The sequence below is a fragment of the Macaca nemestrina genome, chromosome 17 (assembly GCF_043159975.1).
Source record: "Macaca nemestrina isolate mMacNem1 chromosome 17, mMacNem.hap1, whole genome shotgun sequence".
Classification (NCBI taxonomy): domain Eukaryota; kingdom Metazoa; phylum Chordata; class Mammalia; order Primates; family Cercopithecidae; genus Macaca; species Macaca nemestrina.
Window position 1 is genome coordinate 15,749,813 of NC_092141.1, and position 19,708 is coordinate 15,769,520.

General features: G+C 38.8%; 1 protein-coding gene across 11 annotated transcripts in view; it reads right to left on the reverse strand.

The window, feature by feature from the left end:
• Positions 1 to 19,708, reverse strand: part of LOC105473511 (trans-golgi network vesicle protein 23 homolog C) — a 66,153-nt gene that overhangs the window by 34,981 nt on the left and 11,464 nt on the right. For 7 of the 11 annotated variants that reach the window (XM_011727329.3, XM_024790224.2, XM_011727327.3 and 4 more), the window contains 4 exons: positions 15,106 to 15,195; positions 13,822 to 13,953; positions 9,261 to 9,389; positions 5,511 to 6,692 (listed from right to left, as the gene is read on the reverse strand). In XM_011727329.3, the coding sequence (XP_011725631.2) occupies positions 6,666 to 6,692; positions 9,261 to 9,389; positions 13,822 to 13,953; positions 15,106 to 15,195 (378 nt within the window). In that variant the 3' untranslated portion in view covers positions 5,511 to 6,665. Of the gene's footprint in view, positions 1 to 5,510; positions 6,693 to 9,260; positions 9,390 to 10,272; positions 10,369 to 13,817; positions 13,954 to 15,105; positions 15,196 to 17,807; positions 17,861 to 19,708 lie in introns of those variants that run through there. The other 4 variants (XM_024790225.2, XR_982270.3, XM_011727331.3 and 1 more) reach the window with 4 other exon arrangements.

A 19,708-nucleotide genomic window follows, 5' to 3' on the forward strand; every position in this document is an offset into this window, starting at 1 on the left:
TCTTCACTCTTTTTTCTTCCTGTTCCTCAGACTGGATAATTCCTATTTGTCTTATTCTCAAGTTTGCTGATTCTTCTGCCTGTTTATATCTGTAAACCCCTCTAGGAAATTTTTCAATTATAATTTTTTAGCTCCAGAATTTCTTTCATGATTTCTGTTTACTGATATTTTCACTTTGTTTACACATTATTTTCCTTTCTCATGTTCTTTGTCCATGGTTTCCTTTAGTTTTTTAAGCATATTTAAAGGTTGACAAACTTTTTGTTTAGTAGATCTAATGTCTGGGTTTTCTCAGGGATGGTTTGTTTTCTGGGTTTTTTTCCCCCATATATAGGCAGACATAATTGCTGTTTCTTCACATCTTTTGTTGTTGTTGAAAACTGGAAAATTTAAATAATATGAGGTGGCAACTTTGCAAATCAGATTTGTCCCACACCCCCCACCCTTGTAGGGTTTGTTACTATTTGTTGTTGTTATTTTTATTGCAATGGTGGTATGTCTAGTACCTTTCCAGGACTAATTCTGTTTACTCTGTATTCTTTGTCATGTTGGAGTCACCGAAATCTCTGCCTGGTTACTTTAGTCTTGAGCATGTGATTAGACAGGGATTTCCTTAAGTGATTGAAGCAGTAAGTCTCTCACCTTTACCTGACTTTCTAGCTCCCGAGAATATTTTGGCACTTTTCAAAGCCTCTATAGACATCACACTCCCCTTATTTTTAAGTTTTCTGGCCAGTCTCACATTTGTCACAGCTAGTATAGCCATGTCAGGCAACTGTGCTGTTTAAATAATTGCCACCAATTGTTTCTGACAAACAACCTGAGGATACTTTCCTCACTGAGTGACCTGAGTTGGGTTAAATGAAGACAAGCCCTGTGATTGGGACTATTCCAGGGAGCTGCCAGGCAGGTCAAGGAGTGACAAATCTCCGGGGATGGGGCTTCTTGGATAACTCCAAATCTATCTTAGAGGGATTCTAAATTCATTCAGTGGCTTCTAGGCTACTGGTTTTCACTGCTACTGTGGTCTCAAGGTTGCTGATTTTCAAGGCTACTGTGGAGGTGAAGAGAAGAAGATGGGGACAGGACAAGTTAAAACACCACAAAGCTTACTGATCATACAGAGATTCAGCCTTTTTCTCAAACATATTTTCTTTGGGTTGTTGCAATCCTTTGGTTAATTTCCAGAGTTTCAAAAAGTTTATTTTGATCACTTCTGCCAGTGTACTCGTTGATTTTATGCAGAATCAGATATTCAAAGATCCATACTCCACCATTCTGGAAATGTTTCTCTAGGAATTTTTTTTTTTTAATGAGATGTATAGGATTTCTCTTAAATTAATATAAGCAGCATCTACTACATTCACTTAGAACACTAGACATTACCACCCATGATAGACCATCTAAATGAGAAAATTGCTTCTCTTATTTCACAGAATGTCCATGCTGATTTCCAAAGCACATGGCATCTACCTTCAGTAAACAACACAGAATATTAGAACACCAGAGTTCAAGTTCATGTCTATCCACTCTCCAGCTCCAACTAAAAGGGCCTAAGGGACAGACTGTTCATCAATGACTGTAGACTAATGGTTTTCACCCCTTCAGGCTCACAGCCACTTTTTATCAGAAATATTTTAAAACATGTTTTATTTTCTAAAACACAAACAATATAACTTAACCTCAGGCATATTTTTAATCATCTATCATGATTAAAGGTATCTTTAATATCTAACTGTAATGTAACAGAGAAATAAAAGAAAGCAACTTATGATAGTATGTAATTCAATCTGGAAATGGCCAAAACTCCTGATGACACAATAATTAGGTGCTTGCATATGTACATATAATTACCATTAATGTGCCCACTACAAATGCAGACTACTGCAGTACTTTTGACCTGGAACTCAAATGCCACAAGCAATGTTGCCACTAGTGAGTTTTTAAAATGATAGAAAACTCTTGGTTACGTACTGAACAAAGACTACAACCTTCCCTCACGTAACTGGTAATTGCATTTTTGGGCAAATCAAGTATTGCAGATCTGCAACAACAAAAATATGAAATGGAATTATAATATATGCTCAAAAAATTATTGTCAATGTCCACCAGTCAGAGATTGTGAGTAACAGATCTGATTGAATCGAGTTGGGTTTATCAGCATGCTTTTGCACAAGAGAGATCACATACCATGGGGAACCATGGGATGCCTCAGTATGGGAGTGCTGGGAAGGGCTTTTTATAGGATTTGGGGTTGTGTTGGGTGATTTCAAGAAGGGCTCCATGAATCCTAGTTTTACTCTGGATTGAGTACTTTCAGAAAGCAAGGGCAATTCTAAATGAGTGTAAATATTAAAATTTTTAATCTAGGAGGAAGAAGGAACAGAGTGATCCAATGGGTAATGAACCAACTATCACACATGTAAGCCAAGAGACAGGAATGTTTGGTCGCTCTATGATTTACACAGAATCTTGTTTCTAAGTTTAACATGACTATGGAGTGTCTTAATTTTTGTCTTCCTCCACCACATTCAGAGTGGCCTTGTCAGATGTTGGTGTTCTATAAAATTGTTTATATTCAACAGAATAGCCTAGCCATTAGAGCCAGGTCAGCTTCCAACTGACAGCTGTAAGGGTTGCTTTTCTTTTCTCATTATAAACAGGATTTCCATGTACATAATTATTCAGCGAGGTACAAAGAAGTCATGAGATACAGGATAATTCTTTGCTGTCTAAAACTGTCCTATGCTATTCAGGCACCCAGCATCTCTATTCACTTTCATTCACATTTCATTGGCCATTGTTCACTCACATTTCATGGCCTCAAACGAATTAAGGAAGCTGGGAAATGTAGAACAAATGAAACATTCAGTGAGCATTACTATCTCTACTATATGCAACCTTCAATAAATTATTTTACTTCTCTCAGTATTAGTTACCTACCTGTAACATGAGGTTACATGGTACGTAATTGTCATTTTTCCCTCTTGGGGAGAATCATACGAGATAATACATAAAAGAAATTTAATAAGCTCTAAGAGTTACACAGATTTAAAAAGGCCCATAGTACCTATATGTTGGAATTAATGTGCCATCACCTCTGCGTGCACACACACACATCTTTGCCTATCTATTTAGAGGTCTGGGTCAAAGAATACTCTGGGAGATGTGGAATTAGAATGTGATTTTACTAGGGCTAGGCACGGTGGCTCACACCTGTAATCCCAGCACTCTGGGAGGCTGAGACAGGCAGATCACCTGAGGTCGGGAGTTCAAGACTAGCCTGACCAACATAGAGAAACTCCGTCTCTACTAAAAATACAAAATTAGCCGTGGTGGCGGACACCTGTAGTCTCAGCTACTTGGGATGCTGAGGCAAGAGAATCGCTTGAACCCGACAGGTGGAGGTTGCAGTGAGCCACGATCGTGCCACTGCACTCCAGTCTGGGCAACGAGAGCGAAACTCTATGTCAAAAAAAAAAAAAAAAAAAGTGATTCTACTTTCATTTTACTAGCACCATTCAGTCAATTCACCTGTATCCAAGGCTGACCAGGGACAATAGAGAGGAAAACCACTTATCCTCAGTCTCTCCTAATTTCTTCAGTCTTGATGAAATGATTAAAGTGTCAGATTTTATTTTCCAAAGAGTATCTCCCATCCCACATACTCTTATTATAATGTAATCTTAACACTCCTCTCATCAAGTACTGGGCTCTATGTACCCTTCTATTGAAGCTGGATGGACCTTGGTTATTGCTTCATCCAATGAAGTATGACAGAAGAGACATAATGTGAATTCCAAGACTAGTCATTAAAATGCCATGCACTTCTCTTGCTCTCTTGGAAGACTCATTGTTAGAACCCAGTGCCAGGTTGTGAAGAAGTCAAATGTGCCCTCAGGGAGAAACTACACAGTGTAGGTGTTCCAACCAACAGCCTAGCTGACGCCACAGCTGACAGCCAATGTCAACCTCCAGGTCAGTGGCTGAAAAGCTCCATGCCACTTCCTGGCTCCTTCCCCAGCCATCACCGTGCTCCATCCAAATTCCTGTCCTACATAATTTGTGAGCTTAATAAAATGACTTGTTTTTCACCAGTACCAGTAATTCTGGGGGTGGAGTTTTATGTAGCAACAGCATCTGGGACAGTGCAACTCAGTGGCAACTATAATATTCACTTAAGTACTACATAAAGATCAACTATGTATTTACTAAATTATTACATCTCTAATACTGTACTAACAACTGGAGTGTACTGTACTAACAACTCCAGTTAGTACAATATGGAAAGTTAGTACAAATGGAAATAATCATGGATAATGCTCAAAAGTGCACTGTATTGACAAGAATCCAGTTAGGCTATGAGCCACAGAGAAGTCAGAACAATAATACTTGAAGAAGATAGTTCCCTTCACTTTTATTAAAAGTTCAGACAGCTGGCCAGGCATGGTGGCTCACGCCTGTAAACCCAGTACTTCGCGAGGCCGAGGCAGGTGGATCATGAGGTCAGGAGACAGAAACCATCCTGGCTAACACGGTGAAACCCCATCTCTACTAAAAATACAAAAATTAGCCAGGCGTGGTGGCAGGGTGGTAATCCCAGCTAGTAGGGAGGCTGAGGCAAGAGAATCGCTTGAACCCAGGAGGCAGAGGTTGCAATGAGCCGAGATCACACCACTGCACTCCAGCCAGGGCAACAAGAGCAAAAGCTCTGTCTCAAAAAAAAATTCAGACAAGCAGTTCAGGGATGCTATACACAAGATGGGATTCAGACAGTATCTACCTCATTTATCTGCAATTCACAAAACGAAGCCTTTACCACATAGTCCAAGATGGCTGCTTTAGTTCCTGCACTGTGTCTACCTTTCAGGAAAAAGGGGGAAGGGATGGGCATGCCTCCTCCTTTTAAGGATACTTCCTGGAAATGTATCCATTGGCCCAAACTCGGTCATGTGGCCACACCAAGATACAGCGATAAAATTTGGGAAAGGTTATCTTTATTCCAGGATGCCATGCCCTAGCTAATTAGGTGGTAAATCTATAAAAGGGGAAAAATGAATATTAGGGAATACATGGTAGCTCCTGCCACATGCATATTCTAAAATTCAGTTGTTACTTGGTTTAGGATTACAGTTCAAATAACACAGTTATCTAAAAGAACTATATCAATGTATCCTCTGTTAGACTCTCAACCCTAAAGATTTAGGTTAGATCTTTCAGATTAAATTTTAAAATGTCTTCAGTGCAGTATCAATTCTTCTCACCAGACAGAACAGCTGAGTATAAGTAAAATAAACAAGCTCTTAACAAATTATTAATTTTTAAGAAAGGAAAAGGCATTTAGAGCAAATATTTTCTCTAAAAATACTAATATATCGTGTTTTATATCCTACAGATATTCCTGTAATCTGTTTTCCTTAGGAAAGTCACTCAATAACCGGAAGTTCTGTTACATCATCTAAAGTATTACATATTTGTCATGAGGATTAAATGAGATTACACATGTCAAATGCCTTGTAAACAGTAGAATTTTATACAAATATAAAGTTTTGCACCTTCAAAGCTATCACTCCAATAAGACACTTATTCAATTAAACAAATAATCTTAAAAACTATTTTAACAATGTACAAATATATTCACAACATAATCTGCTGATTAAGACTTCAACAAAGTTTATAATACCTACAACAGAATTTACAAATGCCTACAATAGTTTGTAGATTGGTTTACAGTTACACAGAATGCTTTAAGAAATACCATTAATACAAATGCATAATTTACAATATCCCCATTATAGCAAGAAAAAAAATAGATTCAGAAAATAAAATGTCTTTTAGGCATTTATTATGCCAAGTATGTAAATGATTATTCTCATTATGACATGAGAATAATGCTCTTTTAGTGGTAAAAGATCTATTAGCTCAAGGTCCACTGAAGAGCTTTCTTCAATCTAGCTATCCTTTCTGTAAAATAAATAGAACAGCAGCAATCTCTGGGTATTCCTTAAACAAACGATGATGATTCCACTTATATTAATTGGGCCTTAAGTAAATGACTTCTTACAAATAAAAATAAGATTTTAGAAAGTAGTTAATACCACTGGCCCTAATTGTTTTCACTTGCTTGTATATGTCTAAGAAATTTCCCCATGAAGTACATATTAAAAACTAACAATAATTTCTAACTTATACATAAGCCAAAGTGCTCACTCTTACCATGGAAGCAAAATTTACTCCTGAAAATCATCTACAGAAATAATATGTAAACACATAGAGCTTTGAGACAGACTAAGAACATCCTCCCATGTTTTATGGATCAAAATGCAAAGGTCTCCATTACCTATGTAAATGAACACTTTCATTAACTTGGGATATACTGATACTACATGGCTGTGTGCGTACCTATGGAACATGTGCATACCTACACCACAGAATAAATCTTGACAATGTTTCTAGTGCCAACATATACTTTCTAGCCCCAAATGCTGGAAAGGAAATAAAAACTTAACATGAAAACTACTTTTCCTTTTTATAAATAAAGTTTTTAAGTGGAAAAACAAAGCCAACACTCCTCGTTGCAACATGGACTAAGCTCTAAAAGGTTCAGAGTCAAGAATCTCTTCAGTTGTTCCCCAATGTAACAAAGCACATTAAGTTTTCTCTATTCAGGAAGTCTGATCATCTCCAGTGTTCTGCAAAAGACAAAAAAAAAAAAACTCCGTAATATCAAAGTTATTTCACTTCACACACCATGGACTTCAAGGCCTATGCCTAGGAAAACATTCTATATTTCTAAGCAGAGCGTTACCTTACATACAATGGCCCAATCACATTAAAAAGTAGACATGCCAGGACAGGAGCAGTGGCTCACGCACTGTAATACCACCACTTTGGGAGGCTGAGGTGGGTGGATCACAAGGTCAGGAGATAGAGACTATCCTGGTTCTAACACGGTGAAACCCCGTCTCTACTAAAAATACAAAAAATTAGCTGGGCATGGTGGCGGGCGCCTGCAGTCCCAGCTACTCGGGAGGCTGAGGCAGGAGGATGGCGTGAGCCCAGGAGGCAGAGCTTGCAGTGGGCCAAGATCACGCCACTGCATTCCAGCCTGGGTAGAAAGAGCGAGATTCCGTCTCCAAAAAAAAAAAGTAGACACGTGCTACTGAAGTAAACCCATGGATACCATCATCCACCCAGCTGTCCGGTTTGTCCCATTTGAGCAGATGCCAGTACCATGTAAGACACTAACCCTATCCATGTTATGCCAGGTTTAAGGTTTAATTTCACCTGTATTCCATGTCCCACCCCAGACCTTCAGAAACACTGAAAATTCTAAGGATAAAAACCTAATAAGTACATACATGAAAGTTACCCTAAGGTGGACCACAGTAAAGGTATACTGGGACCATGCAAATATCCTTCAGAATGAGATGATCATGTCCCTACGTGAATATTCACTTTCTCTACTTTTCATCTTCTGGAAGAGAAACTGTACAGTAGCATAAAAAGAACAATAAATTTTGAGTACAAAGGGCTGGGTTTAAGATCTAGCTTTGTACCACTTATTAGCTGTATAATCTTAAGTAAATAATTTAATTTCTCAGGGCTTTAGTTATCTAAAATGTAATCCCTGGACCAGCACCCTCAGTACCACCCAGAAACTTGGGAGAAATGCAAATTATGAGACCCTACCCCTAGATCTACTGAATAAGGAGTCTGGAGGTGGAACTCAGCAATCTTGTGCCCTCTAGGTGATTCTCATGTATGTTCGAGTTTGAGAATCCCTGTCCTATATAACATCACTTGCCCAACCTACTGTACTAACCAAATGCAAGGTATTACCCATATAAAGACCTTGTCACTTTTCTTTTTTTTTTTTTTTTTTGAGACGGAGTTTCGCTCTTGTTGGAATAAGAGCAAACTCCCAGGCTGGAGTGCAATGGCGCGACCGCAGCTCACCACAATCTCCGCCTCCCGTGTTCAAGAGATTCTCCTGCCTCAGCCTCCCTAGTAGTTGGGATTACAGGCATGTGCCACCACACCTGGCTAATTTTATATTTTTAGTAGAGATGGGGTTTCTCCATATTGATCAGGCTGGTCTCAAACTCCCGACCTCAGGTGATCTGCCCGCCCCGGCCTCCCAAAGTGCTGGGATTATAGGCATGAGCCACCGCACCCGGCTGACCTTGTCACTTTTCCCAAGAGATTTAACCAATAATTATTTACCTACGACGACTACTCATCCTCCTGAAAACCCTGACGTTGGGGTATTATAGTAAAATCCTTATGTTCTAGGGGGAAAAAACATCTGAGTACAAATGTTATGGTCCTATTGTGATTCAACTGTTCTCCCTAAAACCATACAACATATAGGCTGGGCGCGGTGGCTCACACCTGTAATCCCAGCACTTTGGGAGGCCGAGGCGGGCAGATCACGAGGTCAGGAGATCGAGACCATCCTGGCAACACAGTGAAACCCCATCTCTACTAAAAATACAAAAAAATTAGCCAGGTATGGTGGCTGGTGCCTGTAGTCCTAGCTACTGGGGAAGCTGAGGCAGGAGACTGAGGCGGGGCTTGCAGTGAGCCAAGATCGTGCCACTACATTCCAGGCTGGGTGACAGAGCAAGACTCCGTCTCAAAAAAACCATACAACATACATTCTTCAAGGATATTCACTTAAAGCTCCCATAATTAATGAAAAACAACTGAACTTAAAAGTAATTTTTAAAAAATAAGTTATTATCAATGGTAGTTTATCCTTCCTGGCTTTAAAATAATTTTAGGATACTGATAATACACTTCCAGAATGTCTTGAACACCCCCAAAGAGCAATTAAAACATCTTTATCTTTATATTTAAATAACTAAATGCCTTTAAAAAACTTCTGTTCAGGAGCATTTCATAAAAATTAAACTATGGGCCGGGTGCGGTGGTTCACGCCTGTAATCCCAGCACTTTGGGAGGCCGCGGCGGGAGGATCATGAAGTCAGGAGATCAAGACCATCCTGGCTAACAAGGCGAAACCCCGTCTCCAGTAAAAATACAAAAAAATTAGCCGGGCGTGGTGGCGTGCACCTGTGGTCCCAGCTACTCGGGAGACTGAGGCAGGAGAATGGTGTGAATCCGGGAGGCAGAGCTTACAGTGAGCCGAGATTGCGCCACTGCACTCCAGCCTGGGCAACAGAGCAAGACTCCGTCTAAAAAAAAAGATTAGAAATAATTGCATCAGTTACTGATCACATCCAGAAAACACTTACTTGTCGTAAGAACTGCTTTCCAAAATATGAAGTAGCCATGCTGGTTAAATTCTTTCTGCTGCCCACCTTACACCTGATGTAACCATACAGGTTGGCACCTTGTAGCACCACACCCATGATAACCACCGCCTGGGACAAGGGAAAAAATAATCAGTGGTTACTGGCCTGAAATCGACCTTTCTCTGTGCCATAAATGAGACAAGGCAGATTGTCATGAGAAAGAGAGGGAAGAGGAAGCTCTGCAAAGCCATGATTGTGCCAGTGAGACTTTTCCAGAGACAGCTGCCAGAATAGACCCAACTGATAGACGCTCTGCACAAGGCACGAGTCATTCACCCAGCAGATATTTACTGAACACAACCGCTCTATGTGCCAGGCACATACTAGCTGCTGGGCATGCAGTGAAGGGGGAGCCTTCTTGCTCTCTGTTTCCCACTGGTCTGTGAGTAAAGTTAGGAAAAGTAAATGAGACTCAGGAAAGGCTCAAATGTTAATTATTCCTGTAAGAATTACAAAAGAACAGTCAAGAGGTAGATCAAGTCCAATAAACTGAGAGCAGGCAGGGGTGAATCTCTGCTCTATGTGACAACTGGCTTCTAGTAGAGGGGATGCAATGCCCTAAGGGAGCAATCAACAGATGCCTGCCTTAACTGAGAAGGGAGACAGCTCCAAGGGGAACTGTAGTTTTGCAGAGCTGTTTGTTCCTTTGAGTTTCTTTTTCTCACCTATGGTGATCCCACTAGGATCAATGAGAAGTGAGAAAAAGAAACTCAAAACCCATTCTTTAAAAATTTCTAATTAATCTCAATCAGAAAAATTAACACAATGTGAGGAATTCCCAGGGTTAAAGATTCTAATACAGTGATCAGCAAAGTTCTTCTGTAAAGGGCCAAATCATAAATATTTTAGATCATCCGGTCTCTGTTACAATTACTCAACTCTAATGTTCTAATCCAAAGGCAGCCATAGATGATATATAAATGCGCAAGGCTGTTTTTCAATAAAAACTTACAAAAACAGGTGTCGGGCTGAATGTGGTCTGCAGGCCATAGTTTGCCAACCCTTGTTCTGGAATAAACAGCTCATCGACCATTCTACTCTTTTATATCTGTGACAAGCAAAGGAGCTCAATGAAATGTCTTTTTCCAATCTAGATTTATTCTCCTTACCCTTAACAAGATGTATGGCTGATTTTAATGTTTAATTAATAGATTTAAATGTTTGATTAATGAACAGGTTCACATTCCTAGTAAAAGACGAGGAGGTGGTACTTTCTGTTCTAAACTTATGTTTCATGGAATTAAACGTGTTAGTGTAATAAGAGGTTGCTAGTTACCTAAACATAAAACTGTGTCTTTATTTGAATAAATGTCCTTTTAACTTCCCATGCTTCTCAAATAGTGGCACTGCTGGGTATGTATATATCAACATGCCAGGGTACACCTGAATTCACAGACCAATCACAGGTCCTGCTAAGGCATCAATTTACTCAATGGCAACAAATGTTAAAATCTGTAAGTTAAACTTCTGGTTTAAGATGGTGCAGTAAAGTCAGGCATGAAGATCTTCCTCCCCTTAAGGTATAAACAGCAAACAGCGTTTTTAAAAACGCAAATAAATTAATACCAACAAACATAAAAAAGGGCTGGTGGCCGAAGAGCCAGCCTGGAGCAGCTCTACACAGCTCCATACTCTCCAAAGAAGCTCTAAGGAAGATTTCACTAATAATTGCCATCCCCAGCAACTTACAGAAAAGCAAAAGACCCGAGAAAAAAAATGCAGAAATAGCCATGACAACAGAAACTCCTCCCAACTAACAACGGCCCAAAAAGGCAGGAAAATCCCTGCAGCTGGCCATAGTGGTGCCACCAAGTGGGAAGAAGGCAGGAGAGGAAGCACAGAAGCATCAATAATCATGAGAGCTGATCATCTTAAGAGAAGTGAGAAGGTGGGAGACTCATGGAGAGCCTGGGTGAAGCCCCTTCCTGTCCTGTGGTCTTAACCCATTTATTTTTATTATTTTTAATTAATTATTTCTTTTGAGATGGAGTCTCGCTCTATCGCCCAGAATGGAGTGCAGTGGCACAATCTCTCCCTGCAAACTCCGCCTCCTGGGTTCACACCATTCTCCTGCCTCAGCCTCCCGAGTAGCCGGGACTACAGGTGCCTGCCACCATGCTAATTTTTTGTATTTTTAGTAGAGACAGGGTTTCACTATGTCAGCCAGGATGGTCTCGATCTCCTGACCTAGTGATCTGCCCGCCTCGGCCCTCCCAAAGTGCTGGGATTACAGGCATGAGCCACTATACCCAGCAGTCTTAACCCATTTATGCTGTAGGTTGCAATTTTGTAAATTTTCGCATGAGTGAAAAATCAGACCTTGCTGATGACCTTGAGCAGTAGGATATAAATAACTCCTATATGCTTAGCGTTCCAATAATGGAACACTAGGCATAAGTAGGTTAACACAGGATCAAACTGGCTTTCACATAACGTCTCCCTGTTTTGTTTTAAGAAGTAGAAACACTGCTAGAAAAAGACTGGGCTGACTCTCCTGGATGGATGCTAAAACTCCAAGGTCTCATAAACAATCCAAAGCAGAAGGGAAAAACCAGAGAGTGCACAGCCAACCAGGAGACAAGAGCTCCACTAAGGAAGAGAACGCAAAACCAGGCAGCCCAGCCAAGACAGCCAGAGCCTGACGAGGTCTCCACCTCGCACCTCACACCTGTGTCTTAATGCCACCAAACCCAGCACCGCAATTCCAGCTCAGAGCAGCAGCCACATGCCTCAGACATCAGGGGAAGGTGGTCAAGGAAGATTCACCCTCACTAAACCAGCAGAAAGAGAAGGGCTGGACAGGGCTGTCACTGTAAGGATAAGCAAAATGGATAAGGACAAAGGGAAGTGCATTTATGCAAAACTATAGCAAAAAAAGAAAAAAGCAGCACAGTATACAGAAGATAGGTGAAGAATCTACTCAGAAAGAAAAAAAAAAACCATCAAAATAAAAGCATTCCTGGGAATATTTCACCCTATAGAAAAATCTAAAGATAAGAACTCAAAAAGCATGAGGATGAGATAACAGGAGATGAAAACGGAGCTGACAAAGCTAAGGAAATACAGAGAGAAGCCTTAGCTGAGCACCTAAAATAGTTACTGTTCTCTCCTCTGCCCTCTCTACCCCATTACTTTGTATCATTAAGTAACATACCCTACTATATTTTTTACTGTCTGTCTACCTTCCACTAGAACACAAGCTCTACTGGAACAGTCATCTTGTTTACCTGTCCCCTAACTTATGCCCCTGTGTCCCCAGGCCGCTCTGACATAACAGTGAACTCTTAAAATTGCTGAATAAATAAGGAAATGAATAATTACAGCAACAAGAAAATAGTAGACAAGAACAAATAAAAATGATCCAACATAGACATAACTAATACTTCAAAATTAAAGGTCAAAACATAGAACATAAATAAATGCAAAGATTTAACAAAAAAAAAAATTTTCCTGATTCCAAGTAAAACTTTAGTCTGCCTGTCTCAGAAAGGCACACAGGCTCCAGAAAATTGATATGGAAAGATAAATACAGATACGTCCGGGTTACACGAACTAAAAAAAACAAAACAAAACCTTATGGGGAGAGATTACAAAGGTTAAGTAAGCCTGGCCTCAGACCTCTCCAAAATATTCAATATAAGAAAATGATGGAATAGCATCTTCCAAACGGAAACAAACTGTGACCCAAGAATATTAATCCAGCCAGGTCATCATTCAAGAATGGTCAATAGGCTCATATGTTTAAACATGAGTCAAAAGAAAATTTAACCAACCAATAAGTAAAAGGAGAAGCTGCAGTAAGACTGGTGAATCGATTTTTTTAAAAAACAGATCAAAGACTGAACACCCACTAAGAAATATGTTTTCAAAAGATAACTATTATAATACTTGGTAACACAAAAATAACATTGGAACAAACAAGAAAGAAAGGAGGAGACTCATAGGAAGGAATATGAGTGTTTATTTTCTTCCCTTTCTAAACAGAGTCTATTAAGTCAATAAACAGGTTTAAAGTACATTAATTAATGTTACAAAGAAAACCACTACAAGGACTAAAATAAGACCACAAGAAGCAAAACTCTAGAGGTAGGAGCAGGGAGAAGTTAAAGAAATCATATGAGTGTAAACTTTCCCATTTTCCAGAGCAGGAAATCTACAAATATTGAATAAATTTCCTAATTCATGAAAGAGGGTAATGATATAAAGTAATTAAAGGTAACTACTAGAAGAACTGAAAAAGATAGTAAGTTTCCAAATCCAAAGAAGTATGAATGTATGAGCACACACAAAGAAAAAAAGAACCTGTATCACAAAACAGAACTAAAAAAAATACTACAAATTAGGAGGAAAAACATAATTAAGGTCAAAATATACCTGATATCAGTAAATATTGTGTGAAAAAATCTCACACATCCCTAATGATAAGGACTCGGTTGTTGCTTCCTATGATTACCATCAGACATCTTAATGGATTATTTGAAAGTTCTACATTGATACTCACCAACCATTTTACTCTGAAGGAGAAGAGTGCACTAAAGGCAAATATCACCCACAGCACTGGACAGGCAATAAGTCCCAACCAAAAGATTCTTGATTCAGCCTCTGACACAGTTTTATTCTCTTGAGAGGACTCCTATAAAAGAACATAAATTCAATTATCATGTTGTGAGATTTATCAATAAAAAGTTCAACATGTTTAATAAAAAACATATTACTCACAAGTTCAAATATTAATACAGACAGCCCAAGTCCTAAGTCAGAAGCCAAAAAAACATGACTTCCACTCTTGTAATTTTAGGAACTGATCTATATTAACTCAAGAATTTTGCATTTTGCATTTTCAGGACAGGATGGATGGTTTACCACAACACATGACAGTAAAGAGTGGTCTCTGATAGGCTTCTATTCAATTCTTCTTGCACTTGTACTACTTATTCATAAGGAAGCTCTAAATGATACCTTTCTGACTAAGGATCAAGGAAATCACAGTTATAATCATTCTGGAGACTAAAAGGTCAAATTAGCATCCAGAGGGGGAAAAAAAATGGAATTAAGGGATTCAAGACAATTATCAAAATGTCTTAGCAATACCCAGGAATTTACAAGGGTAGTAAGTTGTGTCCAAGGTAGATTCCATAATATAAAAGAATACAGGCTCATTGAACACAGTGCCACTTTCTTAAAATAACTTGTCAATACCCTTGATGTACTGTCGCCAAGAATTTGGTCCTCTGCTTCCAAAACTTATTTCCATGAGGAAAGTGAATATTCACTATACTGTAGCAGGCTAACCCAAAACAGACCGGGACCCCCAGGGCTCCTGAAGGCAGAAGTTTGAAGAATAGAGTGCTCTGATCAGCTTTTCTATCCAGTTGCACTCCTCCTCCTCCTTTTTCCTGCCCAGAAAGGAAAGACGACCACAGGAGCAAAGACAGAACAAGATGTTGAAAGCAGTTATCTGCTGGGCATAGAGGGATTCATGGAGATACTAACGAAGGCAACACAGAGGTATTTTATCAGCAGTCCCTGGCAGGCAGCTTAGCACACTGTATAAACGCTGACCCAGCGTCTTTCTTCAAAGGATTCTGTTCTGTGTATTGCTTGTTTCTGGTCTGAACTAGACAGAAAAATGCATTAAATTCTAGAAGGCCATCTCCTTTAGTACTGACATGCCAAGTGATTTGCTAAGTGTTTTCAATTCTGAATACTTCATCTTCTAATATTTAAATATAATCTACAAATAATTTAGCTGATAACACTATTTAAAACAAAAAAGGCACTTTACCTTTCTAGATTCAAATACCCAGTGGCTCTTTCCATCTTCATCAATGTGATTCCACCAACGTAGGCCAACCATTAGTCTACCTGTGACATTCTGGTGAAGGTTAATGTAAACAGGCACATTTTAAAAGCATTATTTAAAGATCTATCATCAGCTCATATCTTAGTGTAACATTTCACACACAAAAACCTTCAGCTTTACCTTCATAATATCCAGTTAGCAAAGACTACTATATATCAGGCCTGGCTAAATGATTAAGTAAAATGATAATGGCAGTACTAGTAAAGGTAGAGGTAACAGAGCAAGCCACAAGTCTATCCATAAACATTACCCCTTCTCTTTTCCCTCATGAACAATTTGCCCTTTCTCCCGTTCCCTAATTTTCCCTAAACTCCTTGCTATTTGGTTACTGTGACCTACCTTACATCCTGACTATAGCTACATATATTTTACAACTACATATCCCCAAAAATGGTTATATACACTAGCCTTCAGTCAGTCTCTCAAGTGTACCAAGCTCTTTTCCTACTTACTAAGGTAACAAATTCCTTTGATAGCTTTCCTAATGTTTATTTACTCAACAAATATTTACTGAGCATCTACTATGTGCTGGTAATACAGTGACTAACAGATCCATCTCTTTTCTCAGAGAAAGAGGTGAAGAGGAAGCAGACAACCAATGTACAAATGTACCATTATCAACTGAGGTAAAGTCCTGCAAGGGAAAAGTGTGGGATGATTGAAGAGTATAACAGCGAAATTTGATCTAGTCTGGGTATCAGAAAATGACTCTCTGAGGAATCAACATTTGGAATGAAATTTAAAGAATAAATAAGAATCAATAGTACCGGGGATGTTTAATTAATGATGTCCACTAATAGATTCAGTGGTTCTGTGAACTTCGATGGGTAAAAAAAATGTTATCTTCATTTCCATTAACCTCTGGCTGAAATTTAACGTATCTTTAAATTATGAATGTAGACAACAAACTACGAATGTAGGTAAAATTAAAAACACCCTGATGAAACAGAAATCACAGACATTTTTTTATTTTGTACTATACCTGCTACAGTTATCTCAAAATATTGTAGGTTTTTTTTGTTTTGTTTTGTTTTTTGTTTTTGAGATGGACTTTTGCTCTTGTTGCCCAGGCTGGAGTACAATAGGGCGATCTCAGCTCACTGCAACCTCTGCCTCCCAGGTTCAAGTGATTCTCCTGCCTCAGCCTCCCAAGTAGCAGGGATTACAGGCATGCGCCCCACGCCCAGCTAATTTTGTATTTTTAGTAGAGACGGGGTTTATCCATGTTGGTCAGGCTGGTCTTGAACTCCTAATCTCAGGTGATTCACCGGCCTCAGCCTCCCAAAGTGCTGGGAATACAGGAGTGAGCCACCGCGCCCAGCCTCAAAATACTGTTTAGGCTCACCACTGCTTTGAAAGTAGTTAGCATATCTTTAAATTATTAATGGAGACAACAAACTACGAATATAGATAAAATTAAAAACACCCTGACACAATAGAAACCACAGACATTTTTCATTTCATACTATACTTGCTGCAGTTATCTCAAAATATTGTTTATGCTCACTACTGCTGTGAAAGTAGTTATTAGACCTGCCACTAGATCTTACCATTAATAAATGTATAAAGTATCGTAGTCCTCCCTTATCTGCAGGGTATACAATCCAAAACCCCCAGAAGATGCCTGAAATTGTGGATAATACCAAACCCTATATATGCTATATTTTTTCCTATACATACATACCTATGATAATGTTTAATTTATAAGTAAGGCACAGTAAGAGATTAATAAGAAATAAAAATAGAACAATTATAACAACATAATCTAATAAAATTTATGTGAATGTGGTTCTCCTCATGTAATATCTTACTGTTTAGTATAGCGTACTACAGTAACTGAAACCACAGAAAGTGAAACCTCAGATAATGGGGGGACTACTACACATATCACTCAATCAAAAATTTACTTTTTTAATATTTTTAAATTATATTTCAATATAAGTGACTTCCTTTGTAATCTTATGTACCTTATATACGTGAAAACATCATCATGAGTCTATGAAAGGGGCCCATGGCATAAAAAGATTAGGAATCCCTGTCTTAAGGTGATGTGGGAGCAAGAAGAGCATTCCAGATAGAGTAGTAGGCACTGACGCCCTAATGAATAAAGTATAATCTATGGATTTATGGGACTTGGTCATTAATAAGATATGGAGTAGGAAGGAGGCAACTGATACATTTCTGGTTTGCTCAAGTAAAAAAAGTAGTGATTCCAGACCCCGTGAAAGGGAACACTTAAAGAAGAAGAGTTTTTGGGGAGTGGAAGATGACAAGTAGTATTTTACACATGTTAAGATATGAGATGCCTGGCCAGTCATGGTGGCTCACTTGGGTTCAAGACCAGCCTGGCTAACATAGCGAAACCCTGTCTCTACTAAAAATACAAAAATTAGCCAGGCATGGTGGCACATGCCTGTAGTCTCAGCTACCAAGGAGGCTGAGTCAGGAGAATCGCTGAACCCGGGAGGTGGAGGTTGCAGTGAGCCGAGATCGCACCACTGCATTCCAGCTTGGGCAACAAAGCGAGATTTCACCTCAAAAAAAAAGACCTGAGATGCCTTCAAGACAGCCACATAAAAACGTGAAGAAGACACATGGAGAGGCCTTGAGTTGTGAAGACAAACCTGAATGGAGATACAGATCTGGGAGGCAACACAGCTTACAGATCAGCAATCAAAACCAGAAGCACAGATGGCACTCCTTAGGAAAGGAATACAGAAGAAAAGGAAGAGTCTTATGAAACCAAAATTCCTACGGGAGAGATGTTAAGTGGAAAAAAAAAAAAAAAAAAAAAGGGCTGGCAAGGGAGATCTAAACCAGAGGTATTTTCAAAGAATGCTCTCAGAATACTTTCAAACTCTTCCACGTTCCCATTTTCCAACCCTTTCCTGCTTTTATCTTTATTAGCTTATTTTCCTAATTTCTCAGGCCTATTGCTTATTTTTGAAACTGGATTCAAGCAGTCCATTATTTTCCCTCTTTCTATTATTTTCCCTCTGAATTCAGTTTTTGACATATTCAGAAAGCTTGACTGTAAATGATCACCATTAAGGTATAAATAACCTATATTTACAGTTTTTTGCTTCCTTTTAAACCCAATTACATAACAGTTGGTTTTTTACAAAGAATTCCAATTTTGACAACCACTTTCTATTAATTTCTAGTTCTGTTTCATTGGACTAGAAAATGTAGGTGCTCTGGGCAATTTTATTTCGATTTTCTTCACAGTGATATTTAGCCAATCTTTGTAAATGCTCCACAGGCACTTTACAAGAAAGTATTCTGTCATACAAAGTCCCAAAAACTGCTATTAAATTGATGTTGCTAATTATTTCACTCAGATCCTTCAGACCTTAGTTATTTTTGGCACTTTGGTTTGTTAAAGATTGTAGTTTGTTAGACTTATCGTAATGCTTTCTATCTTCTAATATTTCTAATTTTTTTAATACATAGTGTGATATAATTTTACTCTGAATGATCTTCACTGTGATTCATAAAATGACATTTTTTTGTTCCTCTTTGTGCTTATTCTGATTCATATCTCATCTGATAATCATACAATGCCAAGTTTCTTTTGGTTTGAGTTGATCTGATGTTATCTTTGCCTTCTTTTATTTTTTCTAATGTCATTAATTTGGTTAGATCTTTTGTTTGGACTTTGATTTCTGACCCGATCTTAATATTCTTGTCTTTAAATGGGTATATTAATCAAATTACATTTACTATAATAATGAATTTGCATTACTTACATCACCTTATACATGTGCTTTCTGATTTAAGCTTCCTTGACACTTGCTTTGTTTTCCTTCTTTTGCTCTATTAACTGTTTTACTTGTTCCATCTTCTCTTATGTTTCAGAAGATACATGACTTGTTTTAAATTTTACTAATAGTTGTCATTAAATTTTTAAAACCATTATTTAACCTTTTTTACTCAATTTGTCAGAGTGAAGAATAAAATAAAAACCAATATAAGCTTTAGCATTTAAACATGCGTTTAAATTATTTTCCGTTCTCTACCTCTTCTTTATCTTCATTAACATCACCTAGGGCAAGCCTATCCAACCCTCTGCCCACAGGCCTCATGCTGCCCAGGACAGCTTTGAATGTGGCCCAAGAGAAATTCATAAACTTTCTTTTTTTTTTGAGACAGAGTCTCACTCTGTTGCCCAGGCTGGAGTGCAGTGGCGCGATCTCAGCTCACTGCAAGATCTGCCTACCGCGTTCACGCCATTCTCCTGCCTCAGCCTCCAGGTTAGCTGGAACTACAGGCGCCCGCCACCATGCCCGGCTAATTTTTTTTGTATTTTTAGTAGAGACGGGGTTTCACCATGTTAGAATGGTCTCGATCTCCTGACCTCGTGATCCGCCCGCCTTGGCCTCCCAAAGTGCTGAGATTACAGACATGAGCCACCGCCTGGCCGAGAAAATCGTAAACTTTCTTAAAACATTATGAGATTTTTTTGTGTGTGATTTTTTTTTTTTTTTAAGCTCATCAGCTAATGTTAGTGTATTTTATGTGTGGC